The 19929-nt window shown below is 58.4% G+C and overlaps 1 protein-coding gene across 1 annotated transcript in view; it reads left to right on the top strand.

Moving 5' to 3' along the window:
- Nucleotides 1–19929, top strand: part of KCNQ3 (potassium voltage-gated channel subfamily Q member 3) — a 203052-nt gene that overhangs the window by 165751 nt on the left and 17372 nt on the right. The window contains exons 3-9 of the mRNA XM_045861097.1: nucleotides 316–442; nucleotides 1661–1833; nucleotides 4929–5084; nucleotides 6100–6210; nucleotides 7860–7955; nucleotides 9306–9400; nucleotides 14399–14425. Of these exons, the coding sequence (XP_045717053.1) occupies nucleotides 316–442; nucleotides 1661–1833; nucleotides 4929–5084; nucleotides 6100–6210; nucleotides 7860–7955; nucleotides 9306–9400; nucleotides 14399–14425 (785 nt within the window). The remainder of the gene's footprint in view (nucleotides 1–315; nucleotides 443–1660; nucleotides 1834–4928; nucleotides 5085–6099; nucleotides 6211–7859; nucleotides 7956–9305; nucleotides 9401–14398; nucleotides 14426–19929) is intronic.

The raw sequence follows: 19929 nt of genomic DNA, 5'->3' as shown, positions 1-19929 counted from the left end.
CGGCCGTGGGGCCAGGTGCTGCCGGGGATTAATAGCCAGTTTCACTGAACCCTCTTTTCAACCCAACTGCACTTCTTAGGGACTTTTAATACAATAGAGGGACTTTTTTAATGATCCATTGGCACACAGAGGAAGAAGAGCGAGCAAGCAACCACTTTGCAAGCCTGACTGTTCGGACTGTTAGCCCATCAGCGTGAAGACCGGAGCTGCCTCCCGGCTGGAGGGCACCCGCTCTCCCCCTGCCACCAGCAGAGCAGCGACCCCAGCGGATTACACCGCGGTTAACCCGAGTCTCTTCCTTCGTCTTCCACACAGGAAACGTTCGCGATTTTCGTCTTCGGAGCCGAGTTTGCCTTGAGGGTCTGGGCCGCCGGGTGCTGCTGCCGATACAAAGGCTGGCGGGGGCGGCTGAAGTTCGCCAGGAAGCCGCTGTGCATGTTGGGTAAGTCCCGTTCCGGAGCCCGCCGGGGCCGAGTCCGAGTCCCCTTCTGTTGGTGCCTTTTTTCTCTGGGGACACTTTCAGCAGACACTGTTACTTCTGGGAATTCACGGGGCTCTGCGAGGGCCAGGCCAACCCGTCCCCTGTCCCCCCCATCACTGTGAGCTGGAGTCCCCTTGCTGTGCCTGCTCTTCCCAATGACCGCACGGAGCAGGGGTCCTTCATGGGGCGGGGGGTGCACTTGGGCTGTGCAAAAGCCAGCCTGTTGCAGGATGCTGAGCAGCACGGTCCCTAGAGGAGCAGCACCCCATCACGGTGACAGCCCCATTGCCCGTGCATCTCCAGACTGGCTGTAGTGGGGGCAGCAGGTGCGACACCATTGCGGGTTGAGAATCGCCCTTGTAGGACCACGTTATGCCCATTTTCCAGAAGTGGAAACTGAGGCACCCAGAGCTGAGTCATGCAATGGGCACACAGGTAGAAAGTAGTGTATTCCCTCCTGACACCCAGGTCTGGACGAACCTGGTCCCTGTGCCCTCCCATGCCACCATGCTGCTGTGTCTGCACCCAAAAGGTGCTTCCCGGAGGTATTATTGAGCCCCGGGTGCGTGTGCAGGCACTTGGGTAGCCCACTCACCCTGTTGGTGCTGTGTGGGCCCGCGTGAACTTCCTGATGAAATCACAGAGTGACTTGACGGCGTCTGCTGCAGAGATGCTCAGGGGACTTAGCGCGTCGAGTCCCAGAGGTGGCTGAAGGTGCAGGACCACAGAACGTCAGGGCTGGACGGACCCTCCACAGGCCTTTGGTCCGACAAGCCCTCCCGTCTGACGCCCCAGTCCCCTTCACAGCAGCCTGCAGCTGGTCACGCAGACTGCTCTCATACCTCTAATCACGGGGTGCTCACTACCTTTCAAGGTATCTGCATCATCTTAACTCCTCTGACTCCCTCCAAGTATTTCAGTTCAGCCACTCTGGCCCTCCTCTCCATTCCAGCAGATTCTCCTTGTATCAGGAGAACGTGCCGAGTGGCTCCAGCCGCACCTTCCACCCTACGTGCCCTCCTCCGTCCCAGGAGAGTCATCCTGCTGACCGTGCGTGGTGGATGTCACGGTTTAACACAGCCGTGCTCGCCACCTGCGCATGTGCTGGCGGACCCGCTGTGCTGGCCCTGCTGTAGCCCCGGACGGCTCTGGTCACTGGCCCTTTGTCCTCTTTCCCAGACATCTTCGTGCTGATTGCCTCTGTGCCCGTGGTCGCCGTGGGCAACCAGGGCAATGTCCTGGCCACATCCCTGCGGAGCCTGCGCTTCCTGCAGATCCTGCGCATGCTGCGGATGGACCGGCGGGGCGGCACCTGGAAGCTCCTGGGCTCGGCCATCTGCGCCCACAGCAAAGTAGGTGCCACGGGGAGGCCACGAGACCACGCGGCCTTCTCCCCGCTGCGCCCTTCCACGGCGTCTCCTCAGTGCGGTTTTCCCAGAGCGGGGGCCGCTCGGCCACACTGATGATGATGATGATGATGACAGTGAGGAGCAGGAAGGGGGAGGGGCGTAATCAGTTTGCAGGGGTGAGCAGAAGCAGGTGGGCCTGGGCTCTGGTCTCAGCTCCAGCAGATACGAAGGACCAGCCCCTCGGCCCCGTTTGACCTGCAGTCCCCTCGTTTCTGAAACAGGGATCACAAATGCCTCTGCCTCTGGGGTGCAATGGGCTAATGCAACGTGACGTGGGATGGGAGGAGAAGGCTCCCACGTCATGCAGACGGGTGGGAATCCGAACCCCACTGGTGTGACCTCCCCAGGGCTTGGTTCCCACCCATGTTTGGGAAATGAGAAGAATAACACACTCACCTCCCGTGAAGAGCACTCAGACCACACCCAGCTCATGGGGACGGCGCCATTGCTATTGGTCAGTGCCCAGAACACGGGTTAGCCCGCCCCAAGAGTCGGGCGCGGTTGTCCCCTCATTGCACCAACAAGGAAGCAGAGGCAGAAGGGGAAGCGACCTGCCCAAGGTCATGCGGTGGGACACACTCCAGGCAGTCCGGCTCCAGAGCCCGCATTCAGTGGTTTGTTGCCAGTCCTCCTGGAGCTCAGCTCTCCAAGGGACATCAGAAGCTAGGACATTGGGACTCAGTCTTATCCCTCCCAGAGTCCCATGTACTCGAGCAGGTGCGGACACTGAGGCAGGCAGAGTCCTGGAGCTGTGGTGCCCCCCGATAGCCCAAACCTCAGGGACCACTTGGGTTGAACACACCCCTGCCTCGGCTGGGCCCCGGAGAGGGCAGGAGAGCCCCGTGCCCCCACTCGGGCAGGGAAGCCCTCCGCAGGCCAGTGCAGGAGACCTCAGGGCAAAGGACCTCAGGTGGGAGGGCGGTGTTGTCCGGGGAGCTCAGAGATGGCAAGTGCACAGGGCCCGTGTGACACGGAGCGAGAGTTTTAAGGACAGGAGAGGCCCAGAACGAAGAAGCCCTGGCGTCTCCGTGACGCAGCTCAGCAGGGTTGTCATCTCCTTGCACGTGCAGGGTCTGATGAGGGCTGGGCGGCCCCCCGTCTGTCTTGAACACGAGCGTCACTGAGGCCAGGGAAGAGGGGCCTGGAGCATCCTGCAGGATGGACTCTGTGGCTGGACCGCAGTCCTCCAGCCCCAACCTGACTGCGGGGGCTCGGGCACACGCCAGACGCCGGGCACCGGCTGCAGATGCAGCCGCAGAGCTGCTTGCGAAAATCACGTAAAGGCAGAATTACCCCGAACAGCCTTTTAAAGACTGCGAAGCACAGAATTGAGACCCATTTTCGCTCCTCATCAGTGCTATTATGCCACCCCTTAATAATCCAGCGCAGCCGGTTTTTCTGCACACGCGGTGTTTCCTTGCACGTTAAGCACCCGATGAAGCTTCTGACTCACATTCGGGGTCAGAAGGCATGACAACACGTAGGAACTCGAGAACCACATGCAGCGAGGCTGGCGGCGCGTGCCCGCACGTGAGCACGGGGAGGGGTGACCCAATTCCTGCCTGCCTTCTGGAACCCTCTGCGGGGCAGGCGCCGGAAGAGGAGAATGGCTGGCCGGTCTGCACACACCATCTACACCGACTTGTTTGTGCCGCGGGCGGAGCTCCCACGCGTGCACTGGGCGTGGGAGGCCCTGGGGGAAGCCAGAGCAAACGGCCCCTGAGCGTGATGAAGTGTGAGACATTGAGAGAAGACTGCTCAGAAGAGAGCAAAGGCATGAAGGAGCTAGGGGTAAACCCTCTCTTTAGCTGGGGGGGGCCAGCATCCGAGGAAGGGTCATAAGGGCGGTGACGAGAGCGCGAGGGTGCTCTGGGCGGTTGCTGGGAGAAGGGCAGTTCAGGCAGCGGCAGTTCAATGTCAGCAAAGGCACAACGGGAGGCGGGAAGCGACCCGCCAGCAAGATCTCAGGGACCCGAAGGCCAGCCGGCGGGCCGCAGACGGTCGGTCAGGTGGATGGCGTGTGTTGACATGGGCAACTTTGTTCTCTGGCGGCTGCGCGGGAATGACGGGCTTAATCCCTACGTGGTGTGTGCCAATGGCCTTGACCTTCTTCCCGCCCATAGCAAGCTGCCATGCTAAGCCTTGACCCTGGACAGAATGAGAGAAACAGCGTTAAAAAGTGTCGTGGGCGGGTGTCGGAAGCCCCAGCGATGCCGTCTTTGCCATCCCTCTGCGCCTCCTTGCTACGCCCGGACGTTTTTCAGACTGTATCTTACTGATTATGCTACTGCAGTTGTCCTGTTATGTTCTCCCCAGGATCCCCGTCCGCTGGTTTTTTTGGCGGCCAGATTTCCCGTTTCCTTACTCACGTATCCTGGTCTATCAGGTGGTAACATGAAGGACATAATAGGTTTTGTGTGTTTTTATGCTTGTTGTTCACATGGCTTCAATCAGTAGGCGACTAACATAAAAACTGTGCCTTCCACCAGCGATACACGTCACTTCCTGGAAGTCTGCGGTCCAAGCCTTCATTTTAAAAAATTGAGGACATTGAGGCTGGGGAGGAGGGGTCGTTGGCCCAGGGTCACGCAGTCACTGGGTGGCAGGCTGGGGCCCTGTCCACGGCTCTCTCCCCTGGGCCACACTGGCGCCCCCTTGCTGTTGGCTTCCCAGGAGAACCGAGCGCTATCCCGCCCAGCCCTGCACCCACGAAGGGCTCCTGGGTCCCGAGCCTTGCCTCCGAGGCAGCAGCCAGGCCCTCTCGCCTCCCGGGGAAGCCTCGTGAGCTGTGGCAGCCAGCTCCCCCCAGGAGGAGACCTTCCTCTCCTCCTGCAGCCCTGTGCGTGTGGTGTGCCTGGTGCAAAGAGGGCCCTGTGCCTGAGCCCATTGTACAGGATGGGAGGTGAGGGCCCGAGAAGGGAGTCACTTGCCCATGGCCACGGATCCGGTGGGCTCCGCCCAGCTCCAGTGTGTCTGCCTCCCGCGTCCACCCCACGGCCTCCCGTGAGCCCTTCCCTGTCCTCTGCTTGCTCCCCCAGGAGCTCATCACCGCCTGGTACATCGGGTTCCTGACGCTCATCCTTTCTTCATTTCTTGTCTACCTGGTGGAGAAAGACGTGCCGGAGGTGGATGCCCAAGGAGAAGAGATGAAGGAGGAGTTTGAGACCTATGCAGACGCCCTCTGGTGGGGCCTGGTGAGTCAAAGCCCCCTGTCCCTGCCGTGGGGGTGGACTGTTCCAGCCGAGAGAGGTGGGCGTGGGCCTGGGCAGCTGCATGCTGCAGCCACAGGGGAGAGCTGGACCTCCTGCGTTTCCCGACCTGCCTGTGGGAGACGCCCCCTGCTGGCTGTGCACACTGAGCGCACAGGCTCTCCGCGGTGTTTGTAAGAGGTTGGGGCTCGGAGTAGTCTGGACCCACGGGCACTGGGGCCCTCACCTTGTTAGCTGTAGGCTGTTAGCAGCCACACACCTACAGACGCAGGGACAGATGCACACGGGACACCGACCTTCAAACACACCTAGAGACACCCGACCCCACAGCCGCAGGGACACGGGGTACCAAGGGTAGCACCCCCTGAAGGCTCACTGGGCTCCAGAGCCTGGCTCTACGCCCTTTACCTTTATTAATGTATTTAAACTCAAACAACTATCACTAGGCCCTTTTTAAAAGTGGGGGAAACTGAGGCGTGACGCAGTTAAGTGATTAATCCGAGGAAGACAACTGAGCCCGTTCGTCGCTGACCTGGGATTTGAACTCGGGCCGTCGGGCTACACACTGCTACCTGCTCTGATGGCCTGCCTTCTGTGCTCGGAAGTTTAAAACCCGGCGGAATACACAGCACGCAGCAGACATTAGACAGGCCACAATACATGTAAATGCGCTCACCCGCACACACGGCTACGCACCGAATCACACACACACGAGTGCACACGTGGGCACATGCACACACGTTTGCGGTCACTGAAGTGTGTGCCGAGTGACTGAGTGTAGGTGGGGAGCCCGAACTCAGACACGGGCCTCGGGGTCCGCATAGAAGCTCCCTGCTCCTTGGAACCCCCCCCCCCCCCCCACGGCGGGGACCTTGTTCTCAGTGGCACCAGCGCCCGCCCAGCCCGGCGCAGTGCAGAGGCCAGTGGGTGGACTCAGGGCCCCCCCCTCCCCGTTCCCCTCTGCCTGGGGAGCCCCACATCCGAGCCCTTCTCGCTTCAGATCACACTGGCCACCATCGGCTACGGCGACAAGACACCCAAGACGTGGGAGGGCCGTCTGATTGCGGCCACCTTCTCCTTGATCGGCGTCTCCTTCTTTGCCCTTCCCGCGGTGAGTGCCTCCGACGTTCACCCCGGTGCGACACGCGGGCCCCCTCCCCGCCCGGCCCCAGGTCCCCCTCCCGGCTCCATCTTCCGTCCTGTCATGACCCGAATGCCAGCTCTGTCCACTCACTAGCCGCCCCCGGTGCACGGTGTCCCGCCTTTCTGCCCTGGGCTGTGCCGGTCCCTCTGCCGCGAGTGACCCCGCCAACCATCTCCTCCAAGGCCCAGTGTCAGCGCTGCCTTCTGTAGGCTGGTTCCTCGCTCCTTCCTCCGGGCGTGACCCTGGCGCGGCGTCCCTGACCGCGCGCTGGGAGTGCTAGGTCCCACACTCGCCTCCCGGGGACACCGTGGGCAACTCGGGGGCTGAAATATGATGCCTTTCGCCTACCTATTTCTTTTCAAATTTTCTTTTAATTTTTCAACTACAGTCACCCTACATGACTACATTCGCTGCAGGTGGACAACATAGTGATTAGACATTTAAGTGGTCGCCCGGCTAGTCTAGGGCCCCTGGGGCAGCTCACGTAGTTGTTGGTTTGTCTTCCTTGCGCATTGCAGGTTCTTCGATACAGGAGCTCCTTCCCTGGCCCGTCCTCGGCTTGTTTAGGTTAAAGAAATGCGTTTCCTTCAAAAGCGAGTCTTGACTCCTGGCCCGATAATTTCCCCAAGCCCAGTGGCTATCCGTGTAATAGTAACATGATCATAGACAACGACAGCCCTTGTTGAACCCCCTGTGTGCGGGAATCATGCCCGGTGCTTGCCCGTGTGCCATCTCCTCTAGTCTCCGTGACAACAGCAGGAGTTCGGCGCTATGCTTGCCTCCCCCTTCCAGGGGGGGAGCCCGGGGTTCCCTTGGGTCAGCAGTTGGGCTTCCGCCGTTGGGGAGCCCCTGGGTCGTGGGCCAGGCCTGCCCGGCCGGAGGGTTCGATGGCCCGGCTCCTCATCACGAAGGTTGAGAAGACCCTTCCCATCTAACAGTCCGCTTCCTCCCCCTTCACCCCCTCCCCGTCCTGAGGTTGGGGGTGCTCTTTCTCTCGTGCAGCCCTCCGTTGAGCTGCTTGACCTCGGGCACGTGACCTTTCCAAATCCTTTTCCCCACCTGTCCCGGAGGAGAGGGGCTGTGGGACTGAGACTCCGTTCTCTCTCAAGTCGAAGAGGATGCGCTCTTGCCCATTTAACCCACTCTGATTTCTCGGGTCTGCCCTGGAAATCAGAACATCACACTTCTGGGAGCCTCCAGCTCTCACAAAAGCAAGCCTCAGGTGATGATTCCAGCGGTTGAAGTGTTTTTAAATTCCACTCGCATCTACCAGACACGGCTTCTGGGCCAGGCCCTCCCCACACAGCTCCTGTGCATCCTCCCGCGTGTCCCGCCGCGCAGTCCTGAGGGAGGCCCTGCCACCCCCTTCCCCGTGCAGGAAGCAGGGCTGCAGCACAGAGGAGACTTGCCCAGGGTCTCCCGTGGCAGTGTGGGCAGACGTGGCCGAGCAAAGGGCCACCGGAGTGTCAGCGTCAGGACTTCCTGACCTCACGGCTCCACGTCACGCAGCCGCCCACTCCCTCTCCCCCATCACTCAGTGTTGCCGCTGTGGGCCTGGGCGTGGGGCTTGGACAGTCCCCTGGGGCTGACTCGGAGGGGGGGCACTCTCCCTCCAGGGCATCCTGGGCTCCGGGCTGGCCCTCAAGGTGCAGGAGCAGCACCGGCAGAAGCACTTTGAGAAAAGGAGGAAGCCAGCCGCCGAGCTGATTCAGGTCTGTGTCTGTGGGCCTGGGGCGCACCGGAGGGGTTGAGGTCTGTGGTGTATGTGTGTGCGTGCGTGTGGGGGTTCATGTGTGCATGTACATGGATGTGTGCATGTGTGTTTGCATGTGCGTCTGTGTGCACAGGAGGGGGAATGCCCGTGAACTAGGATGGGACCCAGGACCATGCGTGCTTGTGGGGAATTATGGGTATTTCTGTGGTGGTCGATGTGGCCTCTCTCTGGGGCTTACTTAGTGACAGTCCTATTACACTTCCACCGTGTTCTCAGCCAGTCAGGAAGTAGACACAGAACTCTCACAGACACCAGCCCAGCTGCTGTTTTACATTTTCGTTCGCAGTGGAGAACGTAGGTCTCTCTACTCCCCGCCCCAGTCTTGGCCTAGGGACCTGCAGGGAAGAGTCAGCCTAGTCGAGTCCAGGAGCCTAGCCAGCCGCCTCCGAGGAGCCGGGGCCCCTCACATCTGCCAGGGTCGGAGAGCCCGTAGGCCAGACAGGAAGGGCGGCCTCACACGTGCGCAGTCCCGAACACCGCACCCCTCCGTCCTGCTGGGTGCCTGCCAGCTCTCTGTCACCCCCCACCGCGGGCCAGGGGTCGGGGACGGCAGTGAGAGGTGGTGACAAAGGCCGCAGTAGTCCCTCTTCAGAGGGACCTTCTGCTTCAAGGCCTTATGGGCCATTGAGAGCACAGAGCACAGGAGAGTAGAGTGTCCTGGGTACAGCCACACGGGACCGAGTGCCTGCATGGCCACCCCCGCGTGAACTCGTGCCCACTGCAGTGAGTGTCTCTGTGGGTCCGATCCTGGGTGGGACGTGGTGTGACCCTACACACTGTCCTTTCCGGACCAGTCCCAGTCGCCCAGAGTCTGCCCCCTTCTCCCCCAAACCCCAGACCACCCCAGCATCCCAGTGGCTCCGATGTGTTAGAATCAAAGCCCCATCCATCTCTGCCTGTCTCTCGCACCCAGACACGGCACAACAGACAATACTTGTCTTCCTACCGGTTTGAGTCTCTCAGGGAACCTGTGACCAGAGGAGTCCCCACCCTCTCAGGGGTCTCTACCCAGCATTCCACTCCACCCACCTCCCTACCCCCGCCCCGCCCTGCAGCTCACCCCCGCCCTGCACCCCCGCAGCCCCAGGGGCAGCCCTGAGAGGACGGGGCCCAGGACCTGTGTCTTCCTGGAGGAGCTACGGAAAGGCCGACCCCGGCTCCTCCGGGGGTGGCCCCAGCGCTCATGTAAACGCCCAGGAGTCCGGGGCGGACACAGAGAGGGTCCCGCGGCGGTGGGGCTCTCTGGGAAAGCGTCGGGTGGCACCAGCGCCCTCCCTCTCCCCCGCAGGCTGCCTGGAGGTACTATGCTACCAACCCCAACAGGATCGACCTCGTGGCGACGTGGAGGTTCTACGAGTCTGTCGTCTCTTTTCCATTCTTCAGGCAAGTGGTGACCCCCCCGCCCCCCGACATCGGGCGCTCGGGGGAGACCCACCACCCTCCTGAGGGTCTGTGTTGGTAGAATCACCGGGGAGCTTCACACGTCCCAGTGCCCAGGCCACACTCCGGGGCGATTCATCAGAACCCCAGGGAGGGGACTTTGCATCAGTGTATTTTTTAAAAACCTGGATGACGCAGGGTGCCACTTGGGGTCACCAGCTAGACGACACGGGGTGGCGGATGAGGGAAGGTCTGGTCAGTGTTGGAGCAGGATCAGTGGCTGAGGAGGTGGGGAGCCCGTGTGGGGGGCTGCCCTCACGATTCTGAACGCCCCCACCCCCTGTCAGGGTCTGCACCCGCTGCCGCACGGCATGCTGGGAATGGCCAGGCGGGATAAGCCACAGGAGGGGACCCTGTGGTGACCCGGGGAGGTCGTTGTGTGTCCCCAGAAGGGGGAGATGAGAGAGGAAAGGAAAAATAAAGACCTCTTTGCATGGCCAGCACCTATGAAAGGACGAGAGAAACGGACACTTATTAGGTGTCCAGTACGTTCCAGGCCTCCCCAGTTCACGTGCCACCTGATCCTCACGGGCACCCACAGAGTCAGTGAGAGGGTCTCAGATGTCACGTGCGCTGACCTTTGCGTGGGAGGTCGTGTGAACTCGGACAGTGTCGGCGGGGTACGAGTCCCCAGGGGTTTCCGAGTCCCCAGGGGGTCCCGACACGGTGGCCCAGTGCGCGCACATGGACCCAGGCTGCGTGGTCGGTGTCACCTGGCACCTGGCACAGATGAGGGGACTGGGGATCAGAGACTTTGGACATCTCGGCCAAGGTCAGCCACACCCTGAGGCCCCCGAGCCCACGGTTTTTCACCGTGTGGGCCCCCAAAACAGACCGTCCTTTCTGGGTCTTAGACGCCGTGGTCCTGGGGCCAGGCGTGTGCCATGGGGATGGAGCACTGGGCTGCTCGGACTCTGGAGTCTGGAGGGAAGGCAGGGGGACCCTCAGCTGGGACACAGCGGAGCTGGGGCCTGCTCTGAAGCGCGTCTCGGCCGTGTGTCTTTTGTGTCCGGGACCATCGTGTGGCCTGGCAGGGGCAGGCGGCTCCCTCCAGTCTCCTCCTGCCCTCCCACTTACTCATGACGGAACCCAAGAGCAGTGGCTGAACTTGACCTTAGTCACCCCTTTACCCCCATCACCAGGTTGGGGTCGAGATTTAAGGGAACCCACGAGATCTGGATTCTGTTGACTCATTTCCCTGCGTAAAGCCTTCCTTGGGACGACCACGACAAAGAGAAAAAGATTCCAGTCCTGGCTGTGGCCTCCATGGCCTGAAAGGTCGGGCCCAAGCTGACATCTCCCACCTGCCCTCCCATCATTCCGTCACTCCCCAGAAGTTCCGGTGACACGGGACTCTCTGTATGCGAGCATCCAGTCGGCCGACACGTTTGAGCCCCTGGGGTATGCTAAGCACTGGGCCGGACCCCGGAAGGTCCCAGGGCACATGTGAGGGAACCCAGCCTTGATCCTGAAGGCCGAGGAAGCTGCAAGACCACAGGCTGACGTGATCCGATCCGAGTTTCGGGGAGACGACAGGAAGGAGTGTGGGGCTAGGTCGGACAGGCTCAAGGTTCCAGGCAAGGAGGCCCGCCGCAGAGGAGCGCAGGGTTCGGAGCAGGAGGGAATAAGCACTCGGACCGAAGGGCAAGCAGTAGGAAGGGGGCAGGGAGAGGACCTGGACGGGACCAACCAAGGGGGAAGACAACTCAAGGAGCGATGACTTGTAAGAGTTAAGGAGACGAGGAGACACGAGGCTTTGGTGAATAAGCGACAGCGTCTGAGTCGACTGACTGTGTCTCCTTACTTGTGATTAGACTTGCTTGTTCAGGAACATAATCTCTGTGGTTCCTTTTCATTCTGAAATCCCGTCGTTGCTATAACTGTTTCAGGTCTGGTATATAGAATCAGTCTCCTTCTGGGTAGCAATGGTCTTCTTAGGATGGCAGGTGGCTTCCCCTGAAGAGAACGGAGCGACCTTGACCTCAGAAACAACATGTGCAACCACACTGAACACCGAACCGAGAAGATTTCCATTTGCTGTGCATCCCCAGCTCTTGGCAACGGGCCCGTTCTTTTGGGTCGACTTACTGTAAACACGGCATTGTCCCAGCTGTCAGAGACGCGGCGGGGGGGGGGGGGGGTGCGGCGCACGGCGGACAGCTGCCGTGATCTGGTCACGTCTGGGAGACGAATAGAGAACATTTCTTGCTCCGTTTGCTTTTCAAGGACAAAAGGGTAGAGCCACTAGAGAAATTCACTTAGCAACCACTCCGAAACCAGGCAGGCCCTTTGAAAAGAGTGCCCCTAACTTCCAGTGCACCCCCGTGTTTAATGGCAAAGAGGTAGTTGATGATACAATGACGTGTCTTGCTGCCTTGCTGTTTTTTTGTTTGTTTTTATTTCGTGTTGTTTTTTTTAAATAACGACTTTTTGGAGATATATTTCGCAGACTATAAAAGGTACCTCACAAAGCGGACCATTCAGTGGTGGTCAGTGTAAGCACATGCACCTACAGCGGTTACCCCTGGGTCCCCCTCCTCCCGCCCCTGCAGCCACCGAGCAATTTTCTGTGTCTTCTGCCCGTTCTGGGTACTCCGTACAAAGATGGAGCCACACAATGCATGTCCTTTTCTGTGTGACGTATTTCACGGAGTGTGAGGTTTTCAGGTTTCACCCCTGTTGTCCTGTGTATCAGACCTTTATTCCTGTCTGTGGCTGAGGGACATTCCACTGTCTGCCCCCCATTGTTTACCGTGTACCCGTGGAGGGACATTTGGGTCACAGGCGCCCCCTGGCGGTGACTCTGCCTTGAGCACTTGGGAGCCTGTGGTGTGGACTTGTGTTTGCAGTGCTCTGGGGCGGGCACCTGGGAGCTGAGTCAGTTTCTCTGTGCGTAACTTTCTGCACAACTGCCAGATTCTTTTCCACGGGGGCCGCCCCATTTCACACTCCCCCCCAGGATTTCGAAGGGTGGAGGTGTATCAACCTGTTTCCAGGAGTGGCGCCTCATCGAAGTTTCCAGCGCAGGGTCGCCCTTTGTCAGTTTGCGAGTGTCTACGTGGCTGGGACTGGAGGTGATGGATGACGGGCGTCCCTTTTTATTTTTCTTTTCTTACCATTTAAAGGAACAAACTCATTGTTTCTGAATTGCAAAGAACCTCAGAAAGTTTCAAGTCCAAATCCAATTTTATATGAGAAGAACCTGAGGACCCCAGAAGTTCATGAACTTGTCCAAGGCCACCCATGGCGTTGGGCACCGCTGAGACCAAACCCGGGTCTTCTGACCTGCTGGCCAGTGGAGGCCGGGTGGCCTCGGTGCAGTTAGGCGGTGGGAGTCTGGGAAGGCACAGGAAGACGCTGGGGGTGGGGGAGGATAGACTGACCCTTCCTGTACGCAGGCAGAGATGAGTGCGGATGTGAAAAGCCAGATACTGCTTTCCATCGGCAGAAAAGCGTGTGCACTGGCCGGTTCCCCAAAAGGGGAAGGAGAACTCCCTGCGGCTGCGCTGCCCAGGGTAGTGACCACTCAGCCACGTGTGGCTGTTGAGCATCTGACTGTCCCTGGTGCAACTGAGGAACTGGATGTTTAACGTTACTGCATTTTGATCTCAGTAGCCGTTAGTGACTCGTGCCTGCCGTCCTGAAAAACGTAGCTCTGGAATCATTCAGTGTTGGAATGAAGTGGGGCGGGGGGGCATGGGGAGTGACGCCCCCGATTCTCTAACACGGCTCCCTCGTCCTGCTCCCGCCTTCCCCCAGCCTGCCCGCTCACCCTTTCCTCCTCTGCTGCTCCTGGAGTCAGAGCCCCCGGGAGTAAACTCTAGGACGTCAGAGCACTTTCTGTCCACGGGCCTCAGCGGGGGAAGTGGGCCAGAGGCTGTGTGGCCTGCCCAAGGCCCCACTGGAACTGGGCGTTGAGCTGACCCTTGAGCTAGAAGTTCCTAACTCTCCACAGGTCCCTTTACTCCGCTCCCGTGATGCCTCTCTTCTCCCCATGTCCCCTGTCCCCCACCACCCGGATCTCAGGGACTCGTTCAGTTTTCAGTGTGCACTTACCACGTGCCAGGGAATGGGATGCTTAGCCTTTAGGGCCAAAAAAAAAAAACCCCAAAACCAGAGGATCTGCCCACAAAGCAGTTCATGGACTAACACATAACGCAATGCGATCAGTGTACAGCCCCACACATGAAGAGATTAGCTCAGTGTGGACCCTGGGGAGTGAGATAAGAAACGCTACAACGGGGCCCTTTCAGCTGGAGCGCGAAGGACGAGCACAGCTATCCCAGGCAGGGAATTCTGGGCATTGCACGTGCGGCCTCGTGGTTGCAGCGTGGGCTCAGGAGCCGGGTCACCTGGGTTCAAGTCCTGACTCCGCTGCTTCCTAACCGTGAGACCTTGAGCAATGTCCTTAACCTCTCTGTGCCTTGGTTTTCTCCTCGGGAAAGCGGGGATGATAATAATACTTACTCCACAGGGTTGTTGTGAGGACTAAATGAGTTGACCCATGAAAGCACTTGAAACAGTACCTGCCTGTTAATGACTGCTCAGTAACACTTGCAATGATGATGTGGCGATGATGGTGGTGACAGTGATGGGTGTGTGGCTGCTCAGTGACGAAATTCCTGGCTCCCTGCTCTGTGCCCGCTGCTAAACAAATGCCCCGAGCCCAGCACCAGGCCTAGGGCGGAGGAGGTGCTCAGCCACTGTTTTCTGGATGAGTTAGTGAATGGAGGGTTGGGCGCCTCGGAGGTCAGAGCGGTGGGAGCCTGGGGTCCCGGAGGGGAAGCCCCTCTCACTCGGTGGCCCCCCCCAGACTCTCCAGCCCGTCCTTGAGTTCCACTCTCTTCCTTTATCTTCGCCAAAGGGACGCTTCGGGGCAGCCTCGAGGGGAGGGTTCTGTGTCATCAGCGCTTTATTTTCTCTCTCCTCCTCTCCTTGTAGGAAAGAACAGCTGGAGTCCGCAGCCAGGTACGTTTCTGATTACGAATTGCTTTGTCCCACCACTGTGTTGGGAGCGAGGGTCCAGTTCTGTGCGGTTCGGGGCCCCGGGCGGCCATGCCAGTCACACGCAGAGTTTTGGGACCACTCTTCCCTGTGTCCTCCTCATGCTAATCCACTCAAAGCCACCGTAGTGGTGACCATAGCAACAGCCGCCCCCTGAGTGTCCCCTTGGGGCGGGATTCTGTGCCCGGAGTCCCGTGCACGTTACCTCATTGGGTCCTCCCCACCGCAATGTACCCTCCTGTCCTCATTTTTGGATTGGAGAGGTCAGGGCTCAGAGAGGTTGAGTTACTCCCTCTGGGTGAGCCAGCTCACTGGGTGGCGAGACCAGCATTCAAACTCAGGTCTGAATATCAAGGCCATGCTCTTCCATTGCATGTCGCTTCCTTTGCTCCCTGGGGTCACAGATGGCTCTTCAGAGAGTGAGTCAAGGCTGTACTTGACGATCTGCACTGCGGCAGGAGTTTCTCCGTCAAGCATGCTCGCTGCGGGTGGAGCTCCTGGGGTCTGAGCGCTTCGCTGTCCCTCCCTCCCTGTCCTCACGGAGATGCCACCATATCAGGGAGACTGGGGGCCCTGCTCGAGGTTGTAAAGAAAGACCATCTCTTGCAAACCTCCATTTGGAATATATATTCATGTTCTATTATTGTGGACACACTACTCAGGGACCGTGCAGTGAGTCTCCTAGACATGGAGCTCAACTGCTGTCCTTCTGCATCTGACAGGGTCTGGGCAGAGGAGGTAGCAGGACCCTGGACCAACCTAGAAGGGAACCGCTTGAGGACAGTGGCCTTTGGGAAACTGGGTCAGGTCCTTTCGAATGGGGCCCGTGGTTGGTGCCCCATCCCCTCCGCAATCCCACCTGAGGGAAGTTGCAGGCAGTGCTGGTTGACTCGTGCGCAGAAACAGTTCTGCCTTCTTCGCGCCTGTTTCAAATGGATGAGCGTTTCTCTCCTAGATCCTGTTTGGACGTGGGAGCATGGGGGGGGGGGGACTGGAGAGGGGACTGGAGGGCTGACCATGGCCGTGTCTGGGGACATCAACCAGAGAACCTGCAGCAGCCCATGGCTTCCTGAGGCAGAGCGGGGGGATCCCTCAGAGACCCTCCTCCAGGTGTCCTTACAGAAACCGAACCCCCCGCCACCCCCCAGGAAGGCAGGCTCACCCTAAGTTACAGAGCCCCCCAGCTCCAAGGGTTGCACAGCCCAGGTCTCAGGACTCCCAGTGGGTGCTCTTTCCCCTCCTTCTCTCGTGACCAGCAGGGCTTTAAACCACATGGGTGTGGGTGCTGCCAATTACACAATCTGCCTTTCGAGCCTTTTCCATACAGATGGGGACAGAAGCCAGCCAACCTGGAGCATGCATGCAAAGTATCACTGTGCCTGGGTTCATTAAGCCCCAGATAGGTGCCTTGTGGGGCTTACTGAGAAAGTGGGTAGATGGATAGACGGATGGATGGATGGACAGATGGATGCATGCATGCACGGACAAACTGTTCTACCAGTGTCATAAGCCCGACTGAATGTGGCTTGGACTAGGAGGAATATGTAGTGGCTCGAGGGTCCCCCGTCAGACACGAGGGGAACCCCTGGGAAATAAGCAATGGGGCCTTCTGGGATTTCTCTCTCCTCCTCTCTCTGCTTCCCTTTTTGGCCTCACTCTTTCGGCCGACTTCCGCCTTCCCGATGACACGTGGGTGCGGGCAGCCGCGGAATCGTACATTTTCCCCTCTGTGTCCCCCCAGCCCCAGTCCGAACATCCCCGGGGAGGTGCTTAGACCGGCCCACTGTGTGTCATAGGTGCACACGTTGAACAATCTCTGTGGCTCGGGGGGAGGCTACCGGCAGCCCAACTCTGGGCCACGTGTTCGCCTGTTGGCGTGAACGGGTGTGAGTTCGCGATGCTGTGATTGGCAGCCCCCGTTACAGTCACCGGGTGGAAGTTGGAGGAATCAGCTCCCAAATAGAAGACGGTCCTTTTCCCTGAAGCATAGGGATGCGACACAGAGCGGACGAAAACGGCAGTTGCCCGTGACAGGCATCGACTCTACCCATGAGTTCTCGGATCCCTCCAAATAGTATTGCGTTACGGAGCATCAACAATAAACCACACCAAGCCCCATGTATTCTATAGGTTACACCAGGAAGGACTGCTATTTTGTGTTAGGGGCATCATTTTCAACCTCAGCCATACTATCCATTGCCTGTGCAGCACTGCTGATGATTAGGGGCACTGGTCTGATGGAAACTAGCATTTTTGAATTTTTAAAACAGGTAACTGTTGACAGTAACGGTTTGCTTGAGCCCAGTGGTGCACTTTGCATTTTCACGCAATCCAATCTGAGCAGCAGCCTCTGGGACTCTGCTCTGCAGCCGTCTTTGGAGACGGAAGTGCGTTCAGGCGGCTTCCTTATCTCCCGTCTGTATCATGTCCTTCCCAGTGCAAAGCTGTCGAGTGTAGTAGGGGATCATTCTTCGGGTCAGAGAATTCAGGCATCACAGCCATCATTTAGAAAGAACGCCTACTGTTTGCCGGGCGTCGTTCTAAACACACCCAGCCCCCACAGCCAGCCCCTGAGTAGACACTACTTTTAATCCTCATTTTGCAGGAGAAAGCTGAGGTGCAAAGAGGCAAGTGACTTGCACAAAGTCATGTGACCAAGAACATAGTGAGAACAGGACGCAGATCTCTGTAGTTCCCGACTCCAGCCGCCATGCTGGTCCTCACGGCTGCTGGGAACAGTTAACCTGGTCTGTTGTGTTGGTTCCTCCTGCCTTTTCTTGGCTCTCGGAGCTGGAGGCCCTGCCACGCGAGGGGGCCGTGCAGGCAGGGAAAGGCTTGGAGCCAGGGCGTGCTGCAGAGTGAAAGGGCACACGGTTGGACGCTGTAATTCACACTTGCCCTCCCCCTGTGACATCTGTCAGCTCCGTGAAGTGCATCTCGCCCGGTGATGGGTGAGGCTGGCCGTCCATCTCCTCTGTGCCCTGGAATCAACGACCGCTAAAGGTGTGCAGGGATGGAAGGTTCAGTCAAGCCAAGTGCCTCGTTTTACTGATGAGAAAATTGTTCCCCAGGGCAAAGTAGGAACCTTGGACCCGATCCCATCGCTCTTAGTATTTCCCGCCGCCCAGCCCCCGTGACACTGGTGCCAGGCTGGCTGGGAGTACCTGACATGCGGAGACCGGGCGTGGGCCGGTTTTGTTTAACCTCAGAGTCATTCCCGGCACGTCCTGGGGCTGAGTCTCAGTGCTTCCCTCTGGGACATGGGGGGTGCCCATTTGTAGCACCCCATTCCCTCTGAATCGTGAACCCATTGAAAAATAGACTCAGGAGTTTTCTGAGAAGGATCAGAATATAGGCTGTGTGTGTTGGGTGAAGCAGGTTGGCTCTGGGAGACAATGAGCTTCGTAACGCTTTCTGCTAAGTCTGGCCACGTTTCAGATAAAAAGCCAGATTCCTTTAGGGTGTAGGTGCGGGTCACAACCTGTGCAAAGGCCACGGGGGGCAGGGGGTGAAGCCAGGGACCTGCCCGGAGCCGCGGCTGGACTTCCCTGGGGCTGAGATCGGAGCCAGGAGCCCAGGACACGGGCCACCGCTGCCTGGGCAGAACACCTTGATTTTACTTTTCCGTCCCCAATCCATTTAGTTCCAGCTTTTCCAATTCACGTTTCAAAATAGTCTGTCTGTGCCTGACGCATCAGGGACCCCGGCTTTCTTTTTTTTTTTTTCTTAAATGAGCTTGGGAACTATCCCTCTTACTGATTTTTTTTTAGTCATCTTTTTTTAAAGATTTTATTTATTTATTTTTAGAGAGGGAAAGGAAGGAGAAAGAGAGAGAGAGAAAGAGAGAGAAACATCAATGTGTGGTTGCTGGGGGCTGTGGCCCGCAACCCAGGCATGTGCCCTGACTGGGAATCGAACTTGCGACACTTTGGTTCACAGCCCACCCTCAATCCACTGAGCTACACCAGCCAGGGCGGGACCCTGGCTTTCCCAGGAAACCTGACATCAGCTCCAGGGAGAGTTTTTCACGCCAGGCCCGTGGTCCCTCCAAGCCCCAGGCCTGAATCGGGGGCTGCAAATCCATAAGGGGAAAGGTAGAGATGGGTTTTGAATTTCAGGGCTGCGCCGTGCCTAGCACTTGATTATCCTGTGGCGTGTTAGAGCTCAGGCAACACATTTAAGAAGTAAACTGATGACCCCCTTTGCTGGAGGGAGAATTCCGTAAGCCTCTCAGATGCAATGGCTCTGAGCAATTCAGAGCAGAGGTTTCTGACTGGTGCCCGGTGCATCCAGATTCCTGGTGCTGACGGAATCCATCTGTTACAAAAACCCTCCTCTGTGACCAGTGGGGTATTCAGTGAGCGTAGCCACAGCCATTCCGACTGTTAGCGGTTGCAATGAGCCGTTTAAATGCCCAACAAGCAAAACCTAAATTCGGCCCGGATAGAACCCAGAGAACCCTCTCATTCTCTTTCCAGAAGTCAGCACTTCCGCTGAGGTTCCATGTCAGGACAGAGTGGCTGCTGTTGCTTTTGCTTAGTTTGTCTGGAAGGTCAAGTTCAGTGACGACGGAGGATGTTTGAGACTAAAGTGGAGAACTGCTATAAAGTAATACATGGAATATCAACTCTAATAGAAAGATAACAAGAAATTAAAAAGAACTCATTTCAGTTTATTTATAAAAGACGACTTTTTTTTTTTTGTAGCTGGAGGAAATTGTATCCACCCTTTTTACACGTCATTAGCCCCTCCCCCACCGAGGTGGGAAGAGGATTCTTTCCGGAGATAATGATGACAGCCACCGTCTCTGGAAGGCTCCTCTCACCCCAGACAGTGGCTCAGCAGTCTCTGGGCACTCCTCACTTAACCCTTGATCAGCCGTCTGCAGGGAGGGCTGCTTGCCACCCTCCTGCTGGAGAGCAGGCCGGGGACCCGAGAGGACGAGTCTGGTGTCCTGCGGCACGTCCTGCTCAGGACCTTTCCACCCAGGCTGCTGTCGCCCCGAAGCCCATGGTTCTCGCCGTGACCCTGCATGGTGGGATGTGCCCAGCAGGGGCGTGTGCTGGGCTCGGAGACAACCAGGCAGGGTCCTTGCTTTGCTTGGACTGCACAAGCCAGGGGGGTGGGCAGACGTGGGAATGCACCGTCTCCTCACACTAGGTGACACTCTGAGACAGAGAAAAGCACCGCGTGTCTGTGGAGCAGAGGCTCCTATGTAATTTCCAAGGGGGGCGCTCAGGCAGTTTTAAAGGGCAGATGGGAATGGGGTCGCTGAAAAGGCAAGAAAGGACATGACAAGCTGTAGGACCTGTGTGTACCCAGCCATGCAGGAGGACTCGGGGGCCAGCAGGGGCTTAGTGACCAGAGAAGGACAGACCCTCAAGACGTGTACGCAGGGGCCAGGAAGAGGGGGCCTGAGAAGTGGCCGGCCTACAGGCCCCTTGACTCACTCGTGGGTGGGAAGGCCT

This window comes from Phyllostomus hastatus, unplaced genomic scaffold (genome assembly GCF_019186645.2).
Source record: "Phyllostomus hastatus isolate PE091 unplaced genomic scaffold, TTU_PhHast_1.1 phas_scaffold_21, whole genome shotgun sequence".
NCBI lineage: Eukaryota > Metazoa > Chordata > Mammalia > Chiroptera > Phyllostomidae > Phyllostomus > Phyllostomus hastatus.
This window is presented reverse-complemented; position numbering and strand designations above follow the sequence as displayed.